Genomic DNA, 22,768 nt, shown 5'->3' with positions numbered 1-22,768 from the left:
GGAAGAGAAAGAAGGAAAGAAAGAAGAAAAGAAAAGGGAAAGGAAGGAATCTGAAGCCCAGGAAAAGGAAGTGACTTGCTTGAGATCAAATAACCCACCCGTATTTGAGCCAGACTTGGAACCTATATGCTATTTCCATCACAATTGGGTACATGCTACCTGACCTCCAAAGTGTTACAGAATCCCCCCATACCTGCAGCCCTTCACACGTATTTTCTGTTCCTCACTCCCCACCCGGATCCAGCTGCCTCTAAAGCCTCACTCTCTTCTGACCATATTCCTTCTCCAGCGCAAGTCTTGTACAGGCTGTTCCACCTGCCTTGCTCGCTCTTCCCTTGTCTCCACCAATCAAATTTCTCAACATCTAGCTTGTGCTACCCCCCACATCCCAGGAAGCCACCTCCTATAGCTTTCACCAACACTGAGTCCTCCCCTCCCCAAGCCGCTCTAACACCTGTGCTCTGTCATCCTTAATCGCTTTTGTGTGTACTTTGCCACTTAGGCAGTAAGCTTGTTAAGGTCATGGATCATGAAATATGTATTTTTAGCTGCCCATCACAGTGCACGGTTCCAAGAACAGAACAGAGAGGTGGTGAACACTTGCCTGCTCACCTGCCGTTCTGAGATTTCATTTCTTCCAAGAGAGAGCCTGAGTCTGGAGAAGGGAACGATCATCTGTCAGGCACTGAAATGTGCCAGGCACACTCACATATGTCACATCACGTGAATACCACGGATTCAGTCGTGGCCAAGTTCATCACGAGAAACAGACACGCGGGGCTAAGTTGGCACGGCTAGGGTTACAGAAGAAGTCCTAACAATATCATTGCTACCCTCTCTGAAATGCTTATCAAGAACTTAATCTAAACAGAGTAATTTTTCCCCTAAGAATATGGGGGACCCCTTCTCTGGTCATGAATTTGACATAAGTGAGGGTGTTTGCGTCTCTGCCCTGGATGACAGAAGCTCCGAATGGGGATTAGATGCCCAGCTGCACGCTTCCAGTGGCCTGAAACATGGGCAGGTCTGTTCCTAGCTCTTTCTCCATCCTCGGCCCTGGTAGTCCAAGACTGCACTGTATGCATGACAAATCCCTGTGGACATCTCAAATCCTTTGTGTAAAAAAAGGGGAGGCATGTAAATAAACTGAGTGTCTGAACTGAGTGGCATCCTCAGGAAGAAGTGTTTCTCCTATTTGCACATCAGAGTAACTGATGAGAAGTGTTTCACGTGTTTCGCATATTTGCACATCAGAGTAACTAACTGAGTCTGATGTGAGTTTCACTTACTGATCTCTTTCTTCCCATCTTCGCTGTTTGATGGTATGCATGCACGCAGACACACACAGATTTTGATCAGATAGTGATTTTCATAGTAACAGACCAGCCCTTCTAGCCCCTCTGCTTGCACCTGGATATTTCTTTCTTCCTGCACAGGCCACTGTAAGAGTTTTTACGTGCCACCGAAACTCTTTGGGTTACAGGGAGGCTATTGCTATTGCCCTATAGGACTGCTCTGAAAACCCAGTGAGAGATCACGGAGGTCATGCCGAATGCTGTAACAGCCTGCAAACCCACAAATGATCAGTCCCCATGAATTCCTACTTTTAATAATCATAATTCTTCACCCTTGCAGTGGGCACTCTGGTCCCCCTCCCCCACCCCCAATGACTGAGCAGACCTCCCCCTTCCATGGCTCTGTTGAGAGCCCAGAGCTTCTGCAGGGCCAGGAAGCCATGTGCCTTTGTTTGCTCAGAGCCACGCCCAGGATGTTCTAACACTTTACCACTGCAGTGGGCTTCAGAAACAGCTTCAGCTAAATTAATCTGTGGTTGTGCCATTAATTTTTTTTTAAAAGCCACACATGAAAGAGAGCTTTGTAAATATTTTAAACAATCCTTAGGGGCTGAAGCTAAGTGTTTCTGCTTTTTCCCTCCTCTCTGTGGAGCACTCTCTGATCTCAGGGAAAGGCTGAGGTGGAAATAGAAGGAAGGATGCCCGACCACAATCAACACGGGTAGAACATTTTCCTAACTCAGCCATCCCCTGTCTGGGATGTCCTTCTCCTCTTCTGCTCAAGGACCCTCACCCCATCTCTGAATGTTCCGGCTAATCTGGGACCTTATCCCGATGATTGTTAGATGACAATGCTCAGGTTCACAGGGGGCACAGAGGGACCGAACAGTGAGCAGATGGGATCCTGGGACTGAGCTAAGAGCTGTATCTTTGTCCTTTTCAACCCCCAGGTCCCTCTATGAGCCACATACACCACGGCTACCAAAAACATCCAGGATTTGTCCTCCCTGCATAGAGCGGCCACACTGGGAAGCAGAGGTTTGTACAGAGCTGACTTTCCTTCATTTTCATCCACACACCACACTCAGTTGCCTCTGGGCCTCCCTCCACTCATGTACAAGCCCCCGTCCTCCCTGTACTCCTCCCAGGACTAGGATGGGTGTCCCTGCTGCGGTTTCCGCCAGCCTGCTGTGTGTCCCCTTAGCAGACCCCCCACGCTCGGATGCAATTTCAAGTGGAATGGTCGGTCTTTGCCAGACTCTGGGAAGGCATGGGCAAACCCATCTCATGCCTCCTTTCCCTAGCACCCAGCACAATGCCCAGCCCAGTGCAGAGCTTATTAATTTACCAGATGAGTACTACTGTGCAAACTAAGGATGCCGCATTTGGAAAGCCACAGAGCCCTGTCACTCATTTAATGGCATTCTGGTTTCTGTCACAACGTGTACATTTATCAGCAAAAGATCCTTGGGAAGGTGAGGGTCCTACACAGGAGCGCCATCCAAGTCCTTCCTCTCTGGTTTGCTGTTCTTTAAGCCACAAGTCTTTCTGGCTGAAGTGGGCTTATGTGGACCAAATGAAAGACAAATAAAGGCTCTTCAAGAGCCTCCTTCCCAGGAACTAAATATACTTTTCAGCATCTCCTCCCCATGCACCCATGCTATCGAAGCTGCTAGAACCATGCCATCTGGTTCTCTTTGACACACAGGTTGACTACTGGCTTCGCACGAAGATGAAAGCAGAGCATCAGCCAGCAGTTCTACTGCCCTTATTCATGCCTGACACTCACTAAGTGCTTTGCCAGAGTCCTCTTGGATGCGCCTTGGTCCTGGGAAGCAGCCTGTGTGGGCCCCTGTGGGATATCAGAGCGCAGAGGCTGAGAGGTGGCAGAGTGAGGCTGAGCTCCCAGATCTGTCTGATACAAAAGCCTGGGCAGCCATCTCCACTTGGGAGGGTCACAGCAGGAGGACAGGGCAGCTGTTCAAGTCTGGAGCGCCATTCACACACCTGCCTCGAAGACCACTGGGCAAAACTACCTTCTTGGAAACTGGGGTCCTGAGAGGGAGACAGACCTGCCACGGGCCACAACCACAATGGGCCCCAAGGCTCCAGACTCAGCAGTCACTGCCTCACCCCCGACTCCCATCACTTGCCCTGGTGCCCCTGAGGGTTCAAGAGAGGGACCTGCTCAAACAAACCCCCCTTTTCCTCCCAGCACTGCCTTGCCTGGGGCAACCACACCTCTTCCCATGACTTCTAGGCCACCAGAGTTTTATAGGACTGGCCACCCTCACTTTCATATCTCAGAAGGCAGGGATAATGAGTGGATGAGAGATGGTCACTACCCTCAGGGGACACACTCTAGACAGGAAGTCACCAAAGGTCTGCTGGCAAGACCTGAAGCTGGGCCCGGGAGGGGTTTTCCGAGGAAGACTCAGCCCACAGTTGGAGAGAAGATGCAGGGGTGGGAGGATGGGGGCTCTGTCCCAACCTGCCTCTCACTTGTGCCCCAGCCAGTGCTCTAGCCTCTGGGGTGTTTAGGTAGACAATGCCTCCTTCAAAGGATTTATTGAAAAGACTCAAAATAGTATCTGTGATAGACTGGGCAGTAAATGAGAAATGTCAGCTCCCACCCCCTACCCAAAGCTGCCCACCTCCGGTAGGTGCCCTGGGGCTTCCAGAACCAGGATTCTGGATAAACGACTATGCTGTGTTTCCTGTCCTCAAACCTCAGGTATGCTGGAGGATTCTATCATACCCAGAATGCCACCTCCCAGCACCTGGCTACTCCAGCAGCTGCTACCAAAGGCCCATAGGTTTCCCCAACGCCTGTGAGCCACAGCCTTCAGGATTGGTTTGGCTCGACTGGGGTGTCACGGAGGGAATGGGGTGGAGGACAGGTCTCCCTGAAGCTGCGCCCTCAGCCCTCAGCTCCCCACCCGAGACAAAGCAGGGATCCTTTGTTTCCGGTCACACCCAGGGACAGGGGACAGCTCAACCCCCACTACTCTCCTACCCTCAGTGTTAACCCTTCTGGGGCCACAGCTGCCAGTGCCTCCCCATTAGGTTTATTTTTAGCTGCGGTGAGGAATGGGAGGGGCTCTCCATCATGGCGCTGTCTCTAGGTCCAGGCTTCCACTCCATCAGTATGGGCGGGGAATGGGAGGGGGAGGACGGTATTTTTCTTTCCTCGGAAGGAACGCGGCGGCGAGATGCAAGAGCTGGACGGTGCTGAGGCCAGGCGCAGGACGCTCGGCGCTCTCCGCCCCATCCAGGCTCCAGGGCTGGAGGGAGGGGTTCGGCGCCCCGCGCCCCTCCCTCTTTTGTTCAGCTCCGCATCCTCCTTGTCCACGCCACCCTCCCGCACTTCCCGTGGGGTGGGGGCTGGAGGACGGCAGGCCCGCGGGGAGAGGGACCCGAGGCTCCAGCCCCGCCTAGCCATGCGGGGCTCCCCCTACCACCACCACCATTGTCCCCAGAGGCTGGGGGGGAGGGGGCTGCAGTGCTGAGATCAGCCCCGCCCCACCCGCCGCCACGCAGGAAGCCTCGGGGGCCGCCCCTGCAGTCCCCCCGCGGATCCCGACCCTGGCGGCGACCACCCCCACCCCACAAAGAACGGCAGGCGGGGCCGGGGGGCCCGGCTTACCGTGATGTGCGGAATGCTCTTCTTGCCCTGGTACGACATGGCCCCGCTGGCGCCCTCGGCCCGGCCGGCGGACCTGTGGGGCTGTCTTTCGCTCGGCCCGACTCTCAACCGGTCCCGCTCCCCGCGGGCGCGATGACAAAGGCCCGGGAGGGCAGAAGAGAGGGATGGAGGCTCAGCGCCCGCGGCAGCCCACGCGCCCGCTGCCCTGGCTGCTCGGCCCGCCCGCCGCCGCCGCCGCCGCCGCCGCCGCTCCGGCTGCCAGCGCCGCCCGGCTCGGTGAGGAGGGCGGGAGGAGGAGGGAGAGGCGAGGGCGGGAGGAGGGGGCTACAGACAGACAGCTCCTCCCGGCGGCGCGGAGCTGAGCCCGATTCGCCCCTCTCGGCTCGAACCAGGAAGCTCTTCCCTTCCGATCCCCCCCCACTCCGCCCCCCGCCCCCCGCCCCCCGAACGGCCCAGCCCCGCCGACCCCCGCCCTGCGCGCACGCCCTAGGCTGAGCCCCGGCCTCGCTCTCGCGATTGGGAAGGTCTGGTTTTCAGGGTGTTTTAAATGCCGGAGACGGCCTCGGGCAGCGCCGGCAAAGCCAGCCGCCGCGCCACAGGTGTGCAGCCCCGCATTTGCGGGCCACGACAGAACAGCTGCGCAAGGCGGGGAGCGTGGGGCGGGCGCTGAGGATCCGCCCGAGCCGCGGGAGCGTTCAGGGGGCCCTCCGGAGCCGGCCCAGCGACTGCCCCCGCCCTCTTCTGCCTCTCCTGCTGCAGCCTCTGTTCCTGTTGGTCCATCCGCTGTGCACTCTCCCTGAATAGATCAAGCTCTTTTCCATCCCCAGGGACTTCAGGCCTTTATTCAAGCTGTACCCTCTTCCTTAATATCTAACCCCAGACAAAAGGTTACCCATCTCCCAGACTCATCTTTAACGGCCTCTCCACAAAGCCTCTCCTGCCACCCTCCCCACTCCCATCATTGAATCAGCCTCCCCGAGGGCTCAGCAGGAGCCTTACTGCCAGGCCAACGGAGTGCAGCCCGAATGACAGAGACAAGGCCCTAACCTAATTAACGGCTGACCTTCTCTACCCCCTGCAGCAGCTTCTCATCACACAGCCTGGACCTCCGGCCACCAGGTCACCCCCACAGGCTTGCCTACCAGTGATTGTTTGGAGGGCCAGACCGCTGGTACTAACGTCCCCACAGACCCCAGGTGAGCCTGGGGGGACAAGAGGAGACTAGGATGTCCTGCCTCCCAGTGTATAGTGTACCACAGTGAGAGGTGCGCAGGAGGCCAGGGCATAGCTTGATAAACTTCTTGACAGGAAAGAAGAGGGAAGGGGTATTCCTAGCAAGTCCCCACAATCCCAGACAGGTACCCCAAATCTCCAGACAGAATAAAATGTTAACCTTCTCTGCCATTCACTTTCTGCCTGCAAAATACAAACCTGCAGTATCTTTTAAAAGACCCATTTTCTTTACTTTCAAGTTGTCACCCAGAGGGAGGATGTGCTAGGGGTGGTAAAACACCCCACCAAGCAAGCTGAGGCCTGAAGCCCTTCCCTCCACAGCCACCTAGAGACCAGTCACCCACACCAGGACAGGAGGCTAGAGATGCCTTGGCCTTGGGATAGATGTGGGGTTGTAAATTCACAGAAGAGAAGCAACTCAGTATTCCAGGAACACTAGACCATCATTTTCCCATTATACAGGTGGAAAGTTTGGGCTTACAGAAATAAAATAGTATCTCAGGTGCAAAGTATATTAGCTACAGCGGAACAGTTTCTGGAAGCCAGGTTCCTGCCCACCTTATCTAGAACTCATTCTCCTACACTCATTCTTCCAGTCTGTCCTCTGGACTCTGATCTGGGTCTTAAATCCTTGTTGATTTAACAATTTAAATCAACCCAGAATTTGCAGAACCCAGAATTTGCAGATCTCTGTACCCATAACGCCTACATTCCCTTCCTCAGCTTTGGTAAGTCGGTTCCACGCATCAGGACGTCCCCAGGGTCAGTCTGGACAGGGAATCTCCAAAGCCCGGGACAAGACCACGTGGCATCTGGGGGAGGGGCACCAGTTCGCGATTGGCCAAACAGATCGCTGCTCCCAAGCAGACTTCCCGGGTACAAAGCGCCGCAGTCGCTGGGCCTCCGGCCTCAGCAAACGCTGCGCCTGCGCCGCAGAAACTCCTCCTTCCTCCCCAGGAGAGAGCTTTCTGGGCGGGGGGAGAACCTCGGGCCCCGGCAACCTCTGCAAAGCACTGGAGCCTCGAAGCCCGCCCCAGAACCCGAGCCCCGTGGCCGTTTGGTCCCCAGAAAATAAAACGTTTCCCCTGAGGGAGACCGTGAGCCCATCGGTTCCGCAGTCCCAAACCTAGAGGAGTTCTGGAGCCCTAGGCACGCTGGAGGCGCCGCCTTTTGTCCAGTCCCCGAGAAGCCATGGAGAAAAGGAAGAGTGGGCCAGAAGAGGAGAGAGAGAGGAGTCGAAGAGGTGAAGCGAGCACCACCCCTAAATGCCTAGGCGCGGCTGCGGAGCTGCCCCAGACAGAGCCTGGGAGCGATGCTGGCGCTGGTGACACTGGTCGTAGCTCCGTCAGGGACTCACTTTCAGACAGCTTCCGGACGTGCACAAAGCGCTCTCGCCTCCCTAATACTCCACCACGCCTTGTGGGTGCCTGGGAGAAATATGCCATCCCCATTTCACAGGTGGAGAAGCTGAGGTTTAAGAGGACTAAGTGCCTTGGCTGGAAACCAAGGTTTCCCGGTACCGACTCTGACTTCTGGATCCGCAACCCTGAAGCCTCCCGCTCGGGCTCAGAAGCCTGGATCCCAAGCAAGGTTGACCACCAGGAAAGAAGGTGGTCAGGAGAGAATAAGAAGGGGTAGAGAAAAGGAGATGACTCGATGTCGCCCGCCCTTCTCCCCCACCCCATAACTATAGACCTCCCCTTTTCAAAGCACCTAGTTCAGGACCATGGAGAGTTCCCGAGCAAGGTGGACAGAACGCGGAGAGCGAGAGAACCAAAGCAGCAGGAGACCCGGTACCGCTTATAGCAGCGGTAGGCTGCCCCAGCCCCCACTCCTCCAGGAAGCCCTCCCAGATTTCTGTCTGGATTGAGCTCTGCTTCCTCCCGCTCACTTCATGCCTCTCACAGTATTTAAGGGGGGAGAAGGGTTAATAAAAAATGATAGTAAAATTCAACAACGAACATTTATTGAATGCTCACTGCCCACCAGCATTAACTGATTTAATTCTCACAATGTATCTGTCACCCACCCTGGCCTGGGGTGGGGCCAGCGTGCTGAGCTGGGACTCCAGCACCTACCGGAGGTCTGGGACCTCAGCAGTGCTCAGACTTTGAGTTCTGGGCTAAGGTGACAGCTCGCTGGACCTCCCGTGTTCCAACTTTCGTTGTCCTGGCATCTGGCCCCGACCCTCACACATACGTCCCAAAGCTGTGCTGTCTACCCATCCATCTTCCTCCAGTTCCATGGCGACCTCTAGCTTAATGGAGAAAAGCCATAGGGCCCACGGCCTGGCATTCCCTCTCCCTAATGCTCCTTCACTTTAGGAGAGTAAAAACCTCCAAGTCTAGGAAGCCAGAGACCGGGGTTCAAATCTCTGCTCTGCCTCCAACTTGCTCTGTGAAGAGAGCAGACTGGCGTCGTGCTGTGGGACTCAGGAGCATCCCCTGAAGATGTCGGTGCTTGGGGATAACAGTTTCTAGTTCTATCTGCCCGACCCATCTAAATCGTTAACCAAATCTTTCCCCCAGAAAGCACAGAGGGGGCACACAGGAAGGGTTCCTTTCAGCATTAACCTGTGTGACCACAGGCATTTCACTGAACCTTTTCCAGAGCCTGGAACACAGTAGGTGCTCTATAATCACTAATGAGTGAGTGAATAAATGAATGGACGAATGCGAAAGGAGCTCCCCTTCTTTTCCTAAGGCAGGGAATGGGGATCCTTGGGTTAACTTCACCCCAGAGGTCCACTCGCTTTTTAAGGGTCCATGTGGCGGCTGTAGCCAACTTACTTTCCTTCTCAGAGCCTTGCTCTCTCTTCCTGCAGAAAAAGAGCAGGGAGCTGGATTTCGAAGGACCCTTTGGAGTCTCACTACCAAATCGTACCACCTCTCCGACCCTCCGGTGTGACGGAGTGGGGGAGGGGCCTTCCGTGGCCCTCTCAAGCCCGGTGGCAGCATCCGCGGCACTCCGCTCAGGCGGCTCCACGCCCAGCTGTCCCGAGGGCCCCGCCCCCCCGTCCGGTCCCCGCGCGCCCCGAGGGTACCTGGCCATTGTCCCGGCCGAGTGGCAGGTCACGGGGTGCGGGGCAACGGATGCGAAGCGCGGGTGGTCGCTCATCGCGCTCGCCCGGCGAGCTGACCGCGGAGCCCGAGAGCTCACTCACGTCGCTGGCCGTGTCCTCGCTACCACCCGGCCCTGGCAGGCCGACGGCGTCGGGCCGGCCAGCACTGCGAGGCGTGCGAGCCGAGCCGCGGCGGCCCACGCTGTACGCGTCGAAGTCGATGGTCTTGTTCTCGTAGGCGCCCTCCACCGCGGCGAACATGCCGCCGTACTTCTGGCGCGGCGTCTGCGCCGCGCTGCCCGGCCGCGCCAGGTACACGGGCAGGTCGTCCTCGGTGTTCCACGCGCGCCGCCGGTCCGCCATGCCGGTCCAAGGCCGGCCGCCCACCCGCGCTCCCGCCCGCCCGCGGCCCTGGCCACCGCCGTGCGCCGCGCTCCGCGCTCGGTGCGGGCCCGCGGCGGCCCAGGCGCGACTGCGGCCCGGGGAGAGGAGGGGCGGGGCGGGGCGCGCGGCGGGGCGGGGAAGGGGCGGGGCCGGGGCGGAGACTCTGGGAGGCTGTAGAGAGCACTGCGGCCGGCTACAAAGGACCGGGGGGCGGGGACACGGCGGAGGCGGGGAGGGACGGTGACGTGCCGGAGCCGCAGCGCCGAGGGCGGGCAGCCGAGCCGCAGTGCCCTCACCACACCCCCACTCCCCGCCCCCAGACCGAGCGCAGGACGCGAGGAGAGCGGAGAGGTGAGAGCCTGGAGTACACACACACACACACACTCTACACACGCGGGAGCACAAGCACATACTCCCCAGGCACACACAGGTTCTTACCAGCACACCAGACAATTACACCATAAAACACGTGAGACATGCACAAACATGCTGGCACGCTCACACACACACAAGCACACACATACACACACGGGAGTTGATTACACTCAGGCTTCCCAGTCACACACAGGCTCATTCAGTCACATCTTAGACACTTTTGCACACACGTACAAGCTGGTACATATTACGAGCAAATTACACACACCCACCCCAGAAATTCTCATAGTCACCCAACCCCACCAACCCAGCATTACACAGAAATGGGTCGCACAACCGGAGAAGCATTCACACATTGGACACAGTGTTCATTCACTCTGCAGTGTTATATTGAGTGCCTGCTGGTGCCGAGCACGTTGTGGGAGCTGAGGATGGCGCTGTGAACAAAACACATCTAGTCTCGGCCTCAGAGAAATGACAGTCTAAGGAGGGAGGAAACAAACACTGGCATAATGTTCTAGGCCCTGCTAAGTGCTAGGAAAGATGATAGGGCAAAACAAGAGGGACATGCCACAACCACATGCACTCGGGCAGACAAGAGAAATACACTCCTGTATGCCAACAAATGGCTCACACACATACACAATGCTCACTCCTACAACACCCACACAACAAGGAGATTGTCACACACTCATACCAAAGGCAAACTCACAAGGTGACTCGACACAGGTGCACTGGTAAACCCAGTCAGGACACCCACACAGAGATCCACACCAGAAATAAGGAAAGTCTGAAAATTAAACAGGAACACTCCAGAGAAAGACACACAGAGAGAAAGATGAACACATAACACCACACACACACACACACACACACACACACACACACACCTGTCAGTCATCCAGACAAATATTCCCCATTCTAGAGTCACCTCCCACGACCCCTGGTACAGCCTACACTAAACGTGCCAGGAGCTTTCAGCTGAGGGTTCCAGGCATCCTCTGGCTTGAGCCAGGTGGAAGACATGTGGGTCTGGGGGCCATTCTTCTAGGGATCCCCTTAATCCTTCTTCAAGGCCAGGCTTCGTTTGCCTCCCCTAGATACCACCCCTCATTTCTCCATGATTATTATCAGGCAGAGTGATCTGAGAGTCTCCCAGGATATGGCGATCTCAACTGTTCTTTCTGGATGGATAGAATCACCAGCTGCTGACCCTCTCTGCCTGCGAGTCCAGACAGGCAGCATCTGGGACAGGATGGGGACCACAGAAGGGAGTCTGAGTGCCTGGCCTGGCACCTTCAGCCTTCCCTCTTCTGGGAGCTGTCTCTTCAGCACCGGATCTCACCGGTTCTGGGGGCCCAGACGGAGAGCCAGATTCACATTCTCCTTCTTGTGACTGCTGGAACCTATGTGCTGATGACACCAGGGATACTGGCTTCATGGTAGCTGACTCCTTGCTGTATTTACTATCCTTCAACGCTGGAAGAAACTGCCCACTGGGCAGATGAGGAAACAGGAGAGGAATAGTGAAGGTGCCTAGTGCCTCATACATTATTGTTGCTTAGCCAGGCTTGGAACTCCATGGGCATTTAGCAGGTCCCTTTCTTGTGCTGGGAACACTGCGATGAATCTTTATAAAGCTCCTTCCTGCAAAAGGCATATATTATAGTAGGGGTGAGAGTACTGGCCATAAAGAACATAAGAACCCTTCCCCACTTTCCTCTTCAATCCATCCCATCCCCCATCCTGGCCTCCTCCTTTGTCCCTGAGCACCCTGTCACAAATAATCCACTTGAGGTCTGGAGGACTCTAGGCTTCATTGCAAGTGTTTTCAATGAAAACTTCTTTCTGTCCTGGGAAATACTATTCCCAGGATATCCCAAGCCAGGAAATTTCATACTGAAGCTCACCTAGACTTCTAAAGCCTCACAAATATTCACAGCAACTAAACCCATAGAAATAGCAGGGAATCCAAGAATCTTTCGAGGTCAATCCTCCATGCCTGAATCTGCTCTCCACATTTTGAGGAGCTCGTCTGCCTTGCTTTGCTTAAATACCATTGGTGATAGGGATCTCACTGCTTCCCAAGAAAACCCTTTCTGCTGTGAGAAAGGGCTAGGCAGTTGTCAAGACCAGAAGGGAGTAGTGCAAGGAAGAAGGAGGAAAGGAGTTGCCTTTGTGCAGAAACAAGAAAGGAAAAGTATAGCTCCCATTTATGGAGAATTGACTACACCTCAAGGACCATTGTGGGCACTGTACATATATTAACTCTTTTAAGCATCATAACAACCTTTGACATCAGTACCATTTTAGCCTCATTTTACAGATGAGAAAACTAAGGTTCAGAGAGTTAAGTGACTTGCCTAGGGTCACAGCTGGTATGTGATACTGCTTAGGATTTAAACACAGAGGTCTGGTCTCAGAGTCTGCATCTTAATGGGTACTCTTTACCCTTCTCAAGAAGTATGGCTGAAGGAATCCCTTTGGAAGAGGAGAGGTCTGGGATAGTCAGAAGAGTCTGGATTTGGGGATTAGAATCCTGTCCTTTCTGCAGCCTAGAGCAATTAATCATTCAGCCCTCATCTAATATACATTTGGATACTCACTGTATGTCAGAGACTTTATGTTACTCCTCAAGACTCCTCTGGACTCCTCTGCCCTGAAGACAAGGGAGGAGGGTCTGACTTTTATGGAGTGCCTAGCAAATGTATGTAAAGGACTTCGCACACACTATTCATCTCTACACACTACAAATCTGCTTTACCTGTCACTTGATATGCCACCGGCTCTCTCAGCAGCTCTATATGGCAGGCAGCATCTCCATGTTGTGGTGAGGGGTACAGTGCTGTGGGGTACGTACTTCAAACTCACAGCCCCAGTTATCGGCCAGGAGATGATCACCCTGGGGTTCAGCACAGGCTTATCTGAGTGCTTCCTACAATGTCCCCTCTTTCAAGGACAGTAACTCAGGTGTAGCAAAGAAAAGGAAGCCGGAAACAAAGCTGGTGCTTAAGTTAGGAAATGTACCTGCCAGCCTGCTGGGAGACCAAGGGAGAAGGATTTGACCAAGGCCAGCAGATGAAAGTCCAGGGAATCTGAGCCAACTACATGTGGGCCAGAGGATGGCTGTGACCTTCCCCCATCCTCTCCTCTGACTGCTCTCAGCCCTCCAGAGAAGGAGTGCTCACGAGTGAACTGAACCATGACATCTGGTGAAGGACAAGCCAGGAGCTCGTCCTGTCAGGCCACGAAGCCTTCCAGGGTGATGGCAGAGAAGAGAGAGGTCCAGGTCACATGGCAGCAGGGAGAGAACAGAAGAGGCCACTCAGTTCTAATGCATGCTCTCTGGCAGGGCCCTTGTTGGACAAACAAACAAAAAAAAGATGTTTTTAAAGTATCAGTTGTAAAAAGAATGCTTTCCAAAAGATGAGGGGAAGGGAAGTGTAGTTTCTTGTTATGTGTGAATCTGCAAGGTGGGTAATGGATTATTGCAGTTGTTTTGTGTCTAAGAAATAAGACTGAGAAGTTAACTACGCTGCCTGTAGTTATGTGGCCAGCAAGTGGCAGAGGAACAGTTCAGCTTCATTTGATTCTGAAATGTCTGCTTTTCTCTGCAGCTTCCAAGGCAGTGCACAGGGGAATGTGGTAGGCAGAATAATAGCCCCTGCCAAAGATGCCCATCTCCTAGTCCCTAAGACCTGTGTATATGTCACCTTACATGGCAAAAGGAAATTTGCAGACATGGCAAATTTTGGGATCTTGAGAAGGGAAGATTATCCAGATTATTGAGTTTGGCCTAAAGTAATCACAAGCATCCTTATAAATAAAAGAGGGAGGAAGGAGGATCAGAATCAGAGAAGATGTGACAACAGAAGCAGGCATCATAGTCAGAGAGATATTTGAAGATGCTGCACTGTTGGCTTTCAAGATGGAGGAAGAGAGCATACGCCAAAGAACACAGGCAGCATCTAAGATCTGGAAAGGCCAGGGAAACAAATTCTCCCCAGAGTTTCCCAAAAGAACACCATCCTGCTGAGACCTTGATTTTAGCCCCATGAGACCCAATGCAGATTTCTAATTTCCAGAGCTGTAAGATGATAAATGTGTGTTGTTTTGAGCCCCAAACTTAGTGGTAACTTGTTACAGCAATGACAGTCAACTAATATATTCATATAAAGGAAGTTATTTCATTATTTGTGCAAAATAGACCTGACTTCTGAGAAAGTCACTATTCCCCACCAAAAACCAAGACTCTTGGATTCGTTGCCTTTTCCAATTTTAGTATATGTGCTGCCGAAGCGAGCACTTCATTGCCTTTTCATATGGTGTCAAAGACTACAACTCTCTGTAATGGACCATCAGTAAATTAGACATTGAAAAGGAAAAAAAACTTTAATTGTGAAAAAGCATACATTTTAATGTACAAAATTACACGAATTATACATTTAACGAACATAGAAAAATACATCTTGGTAACAAGAGAAAATGTCAGCCTAGTTTACACAAGATTGAGCAATTGTTACAAATCTTGAAAACCCAGAAGGGAGTTTTAAGCCTGATTCACAACTGATCAGGACCCGACAAGCATCTCCAGGAACTGAGAACTCTGCTTATTCACTGAAAGCAGGAGCTGGGGGAGAGCCACTGACCAAGGACCCAAGGGAAGGTCCTGCTGAAAAGCATCCAAAAGGAAGGGGGCTCCACTCCTCTTGCCAGATCACTCCTATGCGAACCCATGCTTCTAACTGAGGGGAGGGGCAGAACTCTGTCAAAATTCTGGCCTTTGTGTTTATTAATGGCCATGTATAATATAAAATTCCTTTAATGTTCGAGCAATAGCAAAATGTACAAGTATTATACATCTGGGACCCACTGGGAAAATGCGTAATTTCCAAAGTATCATCTGTGCTTCATGGCTTTCCCATGATACCCTCCCAGGAGTCAACCTGAAAGACTGAGGGGACAGGGGCATTCTGCTGACATGATTTCACAAACCTTATTCATCATCTTTGCCAATGACATCCAGATCCTTTCTCTACTTCAACATCAAAAGTTGGTTGTGCAAACGTGAACTTTGGGAGACCAACGAGTCACCCAACTCAGACTGGTGGCGCAAGCCCAGCCATCACCCTGAAATCCATCTAGGAATTTTCAAAGAGGTGAGGAAAGATGCCTAGCATCGACAGAGCACTAACACACGCAGATGCTTTAGAAGACACGTGCTATCCCATCTGTGTCATTTCCATGGGAGACATAGGGATTTAGAGAGGTAAGTACACCGTCCAAGCTTGCACAACCAGTGGGCGGCAGTGTGACCGTCCAAGCCCAGTGCGCCTGGCCCATAACTCATTCTTTGATCTCTATTAGAGACAAATCTGTCTTCTCCCCAGTGAAAAGTCCAAGTTAAGAGTTCTAACGTCACTGCATACATATTTGACCTCCCCATCACTTTTGATGTCATATTCACAAACACTGTGTTATATTAGTTTACCTTAAACAAGAAAACATTGATACAGAGTTGATATCAAGTTGTCAGGCATTTTTAATAATCCCATTCATTTGTCGTTCTCTTCCTTTGTTCTACCATCATATAAAGGCATCCTCAATCCGCCTTTGGACATAGCCTGGTGATACTCTTCAAAGACAAAAAAATATATATGGTGTTGGAGCAAACCCTACTTTGATCGAATCAACTCTCCTGTTAGTCTTTCCGTGACTCTGTGTAACACATTTGTGCTGTGGATGCCGAAATCAGATTTGGATGGGAGCTATACTAGTTGAAACCAAAGTAGGATTTAGGGAAGATCAAATGGGATAAAGAAAATGCAATCCTTCCATCCTAAGCCTACCGACTTCTTACAAAACAGGTTCTGGTCCAAAACACGTACTATCTTTTTCTAGAAATTATTCTAAAACAGGGAAGAGGACTAAATACATGACCAAATCCCAGGAGTCTTTCTTTTCCACCTCCTTAAGGCATCAAGAATTCCCAAAGAATTTATTTCAAAGCCAAGTAGGAACACAGTTGGCCATGGGCACAAATGCTGAATAGAAATAAGCTTCTATTTGCTTACACAACTGATAAATCTATATATAGTAGAGAATTAGGAATATCTACTTCTGGAAGATTTTAGGATGCAAGCAACTATACACACGAGGTTCATTTTCAGTGCCTAGGGCATGACCTAAGTGTGTTACCTGAGCTTCCCTGTAAGCGTGCTGCCATCAGCCACTCTGAGCTCAACTTTAGATACTGCCTCAGTGCAGCTGAATACTACAGTGCCACGCATCTCATTTTCAAAGAATCATTAACTGCTTAAAAGGGCCTCTGAAGGTGAAGTTACAAAGCCAACTCATGGTCAAAAATACCTCAGAGATGAGAAGTTTCTTCCTATCAACTCTGAGTACACATTTCTTTCCTAGTGAGGAGCAAAAGTAAATATAAATCTAACACAGAAGACATCTCCAGGAGCATCTCGGAATTTAATTAATATGGGGGCAATGGGAGAACTGAAAGGGATGGTCTGATACTTTTCCCCCGGCAACCCATTAGAATCACTAGGGGCCTTTTTAAAGATCTCTGCCTGGACCCCACCCAAGACAGGCTGATTTCATGACCCAGAGAGGGGCCTGTGCATTTAGTTTTAAAGAGCTCTGCAGGTGAGTCCAACATGCAGTGATAAAAAATTCTCACTACCTAGTGCAATCGTTATAGCCTACAAGCAGCCTGGCGTGGGGGCAGTGGCAGATCCCATGCTACAGCCAACCCTTTCCCACCCTCCCTTCTCCCAGCCCAGAGCCCATTCTACTGCAAGGCACTGTCCACATAGAGAAAGAAAGGTTGAATACCTAAAATATGTCACAAATGTCTAGCACCCTATTCTCAGAAGTTGACAGCATTCAAAAAGTTTCACATTCCAGTCCTGGAATTTCACCCTGGAATTAAACAAGAGTTGTGAATCTCTCAAAAGCAGCTCACCAGCCTGAAGGTTAAAAAAGAAAGAAAGAAAAAAAGCCCTTCTCAAGTTTATAAAATTTACCCAGTAAATTGCTGAGTAAAACAAATAGAGAAAAGGAAATCATCTTTTAAAGGATTTGCCTTCCTCATCCTCTGCAATGAGGGGTTACTAACTCACGCAATAATCTCCTTGCAAACCAGCTCATCAACTTTTGATCGGCTCTGCTACTTGATTTTCACACTGGGAAACTAGGTTAGGGAAGACTGTGGAGGGAGGGACTTAAACCACAATCATCTCAGTCTGACCAAGAAATAGGGGAGCTTTCCTGACATCTTAGGATTCAACGGTTCCCCAGAGAGAAACATGGGCATGGATTCTACACAAAAGGAAAGAATTCCTTGACCAAATACATGTTGCTAAGTGATGCCATATGGATTGTAACCCATTCGGAAAAGAATTGCATCAGACCCACATCTAGAATTCCAAATCCGAAAAGTGTACATCATAGCGTGGTTGAAGAATCCTCCATAAAGATGTCAGAACCAGAGTCAGTCACATCAGCAATCAAGTGACCGTGACCATGGGTATGACACTTAACCCCTCTGGGCTGCAGTTTCCTCACTAACTTGTGAGATGGGGGAAAGCCAACAGCATTTACACCAAAGTAAGTCTTCAGTTCCCACAATGGTTGCTTCCTGATCTAATTACTATGCCGCTGGTCTGCTTGGGAAGGGGAGTGTCATGGACACTCTGAGCATACAGGTAGCTGTGCAGCCTACATTGGACTGCAGAGCCATCAGACCACACTGCCGCTGCGTGTCTCCACTGTGGCCACACCTCTGGTGAACCTATTTTAAGAACACTGCCTAGCAGTTTGTGGGGAAACGTTGCCATGCCAACCCCCTGGCTGTTGCTAATCATAATCTATGAATGCACAGTACAACCATCTGACAAGCAATTCTTTTCTTTCTTAGCCTGGGGACCTTTTTCCAAGTTGTCATAAGACAGGCCACCTTGTTCATAACGGCACACAGTAGGTGCATAATAGATACGCACTGAATTAAGAGTATCAATCAAGCATATGCACAACACTGAAATCTGCAAGGTGCTTTCCCATTTCCTCTATCTGTTAATGCTCACAGCAGGTGTTGAGGCAGGAATTTTATTATCCCACTGGACAGGTAAGTAAACTGGGGAGCAGAATTGACTTTCTCATGGTCTTGGAGCTAAGAAGTTGCAGAAGCTGGACTCCAGTCCAGTGATTCTGGTTGAAGCCCTCATCTCTTTCTCCTATACCAGGTGGTCTCTCTCCTCTCTTGAACATATGAAAGTCAAATCCTTATATTTATGGAGAGCTTAAGAGTTTGCAAAGTTCTTTTTCTGGTCACATTTCCATTTCACTCAAAGAGTAAAGGTAAAGAGGCCGGGCTCTGCCAGGGTCTACACCTGGCCTCTATGGATCTCCTGTGGGCAGTGGGATGGACTGCTCCCCCGGGGGTGCCTCAATGTTCCCAGAGTGGGTCAGAGAGTTCCCTCGGGGAATCCGGAAAGGACGGATGCAATGAAGGAAGGCAAGTGGGCAGAATGACCAGCGGTGGGTGATCAAGGGCCCAGGATGAGCATGGCCTCTGGGGCTGCTGGAGGAGCAGGCAGGGCCCAGATATGGCCCCAGCCAGCTGGCCCCAGCCTTGAGGGTGAAGCCCACATAAAGCCAGCTCAAAACTGGCACTTACTGAGCATTTATCAAAGCACTGACCCATTGATTGATATGAACCGACCCCACAGAAGGAGTATTTGGTCTGTTTTGTTCTATCCTTTAACCCCAGGCTGGCTCATAGTGGTGTTTGGCATTTAGTGGTGCTCAATAAATGCTTGCTGGTTGGATGAATAGATGAATCCCAGTGAATGACAAGCCTCAACCCCAATAAGTGAGCACTGAAGCACTCCAGTGGGAGGCTAGAAACTACAATTTTTTCCTCCTCCTCGTGTCCTCCTCCTCTTCCTCCTCCTCCTTCTTCTTCTAACATTAATTTGGAAAACATGCCATCATTTTAACCTCAAAGGCAGACTTCTGCTTGGGAAGGGGAGGAGAGAAATTGAATTTTGTTGAATGTCTAGAATGTGCCTGACACTTGTCTTTCCCCTTGTGCTGGCAAGGATAGTGGAGAGTCCCAGCAGATAAAAGGTAGTGAGCTTTGAAGTCAGGTTGGCAGACTGCATCCAGACAGTCCCCATAACACCAGGACGTCCAGTCTCTTCCTGGATTGTGCTCTGCTGCCAAGGGAGATCTGGAGCGCTCCAAGGTAGCCTTCTCTTGTTACAAAGTAACAGGTGTTACGCACCTCCTAAGAGGCAAGCCTCTGCTGGATGCTCTACCTCCCCTGTCTGAGTGGGTCCTCAGAATAATCCCATCAGGAGGCACGGTCCCCTTTCCAATTTTGCAGATGTAGAAATGGACTCCCAAACTCTAGGTTGCCAGACTCTGCCTGGGCTATTAATCACACCCCTCCATGTTCCAGTCATCACACGCCTTCTTCTTCTAGCTTGACAATTCTGCACAGCGGCTGGAGAAGGTGCCGTATCTCCCATTTTCTTCCAAAGGAGAAAACAGGTCCAGAAAGGGGAAGGTCATTGGGGCAGGCTAGCAACAGAGCTGGAACTCCAACTGGAGCAGGACTTTCCCAGATGACAGCAGGTCACTCACCATCCCCACCTGGAAGACCACAGGCCCAGGTTGCAGTGCCTCTCTGGGTCTCTATGTTCAGCCATTCCCTGAGAGTGCTGGGCAGACCAGACAGGTTAGAGGGTCAGCGGAGTAGACAGTGGGGAGAGTGGGTGCCGGAAGCCCACCAGGCTGGGTGTGCCTGTCAGCTGGGGATGGAGTGTGCCGGCCTCATTCATCTCTGAGTGTGACCATGAAGATAGAAGCCTTGAGTAGCCAGATCCACTGTTCTTCCAAGAGAAGCCAGAAATTCCGATTTTTATGAGAAATCTTGCTTGTAAATGTCATTTGCTAATTCCAGTATCAAATACAACACAGGTATTGTTACCCCCATGTTTCTAGCAGTATTATTCACCTTAGCCAACAAGTGGAGGCCACCCAAATGTCTGCCAACAGGGGGATGAGCAAACAAAGTAAGATCTGTCCATCCACTGGAAAATTATTCAGCCTTAAACAGGAGAGGCATTCTGACACTGGCTGCAACATGGACGAACCTTGTCAGTGTTATGCTGAGTGAAACAAACCAGTCCCCGAAGGAAAAATCTTGTCTGACTCCACTTATATGAAGCTCCTGGAGCAGAGTCCTATTCATCAAGACCAAAAGTGCGATGGGGGTCACCAGGGGCTGAGGACTGGGGTGGGGGAGAATGGGGGTGGGGCTAGTGTTTGATAGGGACAGAGTTTCAGTTTGGGAAAGTGGAGAAGTTCTGGAAATGGATGGTGGTGAGGGTTGCCCAGCATGGGAATGTGCTCAGCTGGGCATTTAAAAATGGTTAAGATGGTAAAGTTTATCGTGTATGTCTTTTACCACCATTTTTAAAAAACAAACTTAAGCCAAACGAGAAGGATTTGTGAGGCAGGTCTGACCCAAGGGCTGCCCAAGTGCCTACCGCAGACAAAGAGATCTGCTCCGCTGGCCGTGGGGTCTGCCTACGGCTGAGTCCTCATTGAGCCAGCCCAGGTTCTGCTAAGGTCAAAGAATTTGGGGCCAGATCCTGTCCACCAGCCTGTCTCCCTGCTGCCAACGTCTGCTAACAGCAACATGGAGGGAAAGAATTTGGCTCACTGAGATGATACCACGCTGCAGCCTGCTTTTCACTCTGCCTTCCTGGGGGATACCTAGATTGCAGTGTCCCTGACCTGCCTGCCTGCCTGAGAAAGAGAGCCTCACTGTCCTGCGATTTCCAGGGGCATGTTTGCAGGGAAAGCAAATCCCTCAGGCTGCACACAGTGGCAAGGCCACGATGCTCTCTAATTAATTGCCTGGCAAAATGAGCTGAGCAGGGCTTCAGGGCTTTGAGCGTTTGGGGGTACTGTGGTTATTTGGGAGGACAATCCATGGATAGAGTTGCCTGCAGTGATAAATGGTTAGGCTAGAAGAATGTTCCATTTACTCAGGAAGCAAGAAGACGGGGTATGGGACCTTCTAGCCAGCCAGTGCTTGCCACCGAGTAGGGCCCCAGCAAGTGCTCACTGCTGCAGGAACTGCCTCCTCTCTGATGGGGATACACATGGGAGTGGAGGATGACAGACTCAGTTGCTGTCAGGCTGTGAAGGTTATGGAAGGCATGTGCTTGTACCCATTTTACAGACCAGGAACCGAGACCTCAGAGTCAGCAGGTGGTTAGATGCGGAGCTGGATCTCTGGGTTCCCTAATGCAGTCCTTTACCCCTAGACTAGGGGTGCTTGGCCTTAGGGGGTTCCAGTGTCATCTCACTTGAGAACCTAATGAAATCCAAGGCCCCTCTTCCTAGGGAAGTGCTCACAAACATACAATTTTTCATAGAGGTTAGAACCTCCACTTAAGCCCAGGCTTCTGTAGGAGCTCTGTAATATCACGATGACTACTAAGGTTTTCTTTTAAACTAGCACACTGCCATGGTACCACATCACCTATCTTAGGTGGCAGCCACACAGAGCTGTACATGTAATGCGTGGCTATGGCATAGCGTGCTCCTGAGCAAACATCAGTGACATGAATGGGAGAAAATAGACTCATTGGTACAGACAACAATGATCCCTGACATATGGGAAGCATCCTACAGTGTTCAGAACACGTTCATAGCCACTAGGTCATTTGGCCATCAGGAAAAAAAAAAAAAAAAAAAGGTCAAGTAGGTGCTAAGACCCTCAAACCAGTAAAGAAATGAAAGTTTGTAGAAATCTGGGTGACACAGCTTAGGAGTGGCAAATCCAGCCAAGACCTTCGGACACCAGACCCCAGGATCCTTCCAGCACCCCGTGCCAATACATACAGTCTTCTGAAAGTCGAGAGCCATTCTTTGACCCCCTGGTTGGTATTAACAAAAGAGAGATACTCCCATGAATGACTTGGAATAGGAAGAGATGCCTTCGGCTTGTAACTCAGCTCCCTGGAAGAGATGGCAAATCCTGGGGCAGCCACTGCTCTGCTGGTCAGTCGGGGAGGATATAAATTTTTCCCAGCTTGATGGTCTGCCTCTGTGCTGTCTTCTTTCCTGTAACAACAAAGGCAGAGAGATGAGCTTTTAAAGGGGACGTACCAGCCAGCGCGGCACCTACATTGAACGCACAAGCCTTTAAGATGCTGGGAGGCCCATTTCCATCTCTAAAAGTGGTGGGCTTAAATCATGAGATCTATATGTAATTCACCAGCTGCTCTCTCAAGAAAAGAATCTTCACTTGGAATTAACAGACAATGGCCTCTTTATTGGGGGTGGTTTTCGATTTTGAAATAATATAGAAGAGGCATTCATGTGCATTTGTGCAGAGAAGGTTTCTAGCTTTCGAGACTCTCAAAGAGGCCAATGACCAGAAGAAGGTTAAGAACTGATCCAAAGGAGAGAGATTGAGGTTCTCGAGTCTGTCTTCATTCACCTGCTCAACAATGGGCACCTGCTATATGTCAGGCTCAGTCCTAGGCACTGAGGTTACATGGCTTGCCCTTATGAGGCTATAGTGTGGTTGAGGAGACAGAGGGTAATCTAGGAATCACAAAAGGGCAGAAGTGAAGAAGGAAGACAGAGAGAGACAACTGCAGGGGAACAGGAGGAAACAGTCAAGATGGGAAGAGCAGGAGTGTGGGGGGAGGAGAAGTATATAGCCCATGCAAA

The 22,768-nt window shown here is 51.3% G+C and overlaps 2 protein-coding genes across 3 annotated transcripts in view; both read right to left on the bottom strand.

Moving 5' to 3' along the window:
* CRMP1 (collapsin response mediator protein 1) overlaps positions 1-9,712 on the bottom strand; it is a 71,759-nt gene extending 62,047 nt beyond the window's left edge. Inside the window, exon 1 of one of the 2 annotated variants that reach the window (XM_032333797.1) lies at positions 9,218-9,712. In XM_032333797.1, the coding sequence (XP_032189688.1) occupies positions 9,218-9,598 (381 nt within the window). In that variant the 5' untranslated portion in view covers positions 9,599-9,712. Of the gene's footprint in view, positions 1-4,941; positions 5,339-9,217 lie in introns of those variants that run through there. The other variant, XM_032333800.1, reaches the window with a different exon arrangement.
* Positions 9,713-20,768: 11,056 nt separating this feature from the next.
* C2H4orf50 (chromosome 2 C4orf50 homolog) overlaps positions 20,769-22,768 on the bottom strand; it is a 102,290-nt gene continuing 100,290 nt past the window's right edge. Inside the window, exon 13 of the mRNA XM_032333793.1 lies at positions 20,769-22,153. Coding sequence (XP_032189684.1) covers positions 21,977-22,153 — 177 coding nt within the window. The 3' untranslated portion in view covers positions 20,769-21,976. The remainder of the gene's footprint in view (positions 22,154-22,768) is intronic.

Source organism: Mustela erminea, chromosome 2 (genome assembly GCF_009829155.1).
Source record: "Mustela erminea isolate mMusErm1 chromosome 2, mMusErm1.Pri, whole genome shotgun sequence".
NCBI classification, from domain to species: domain Eukaryota; kingdom Metazoa; phylum Chordata; class Mammalia; order Carnivora; family Mustelidae; genus Mustela; species Mustela erminea.
The sequence above is the reverse complement of the archived record's forward strand: the minus strand, read 5'-3'. Positions and strand labels throughout refer to the sequence as shown.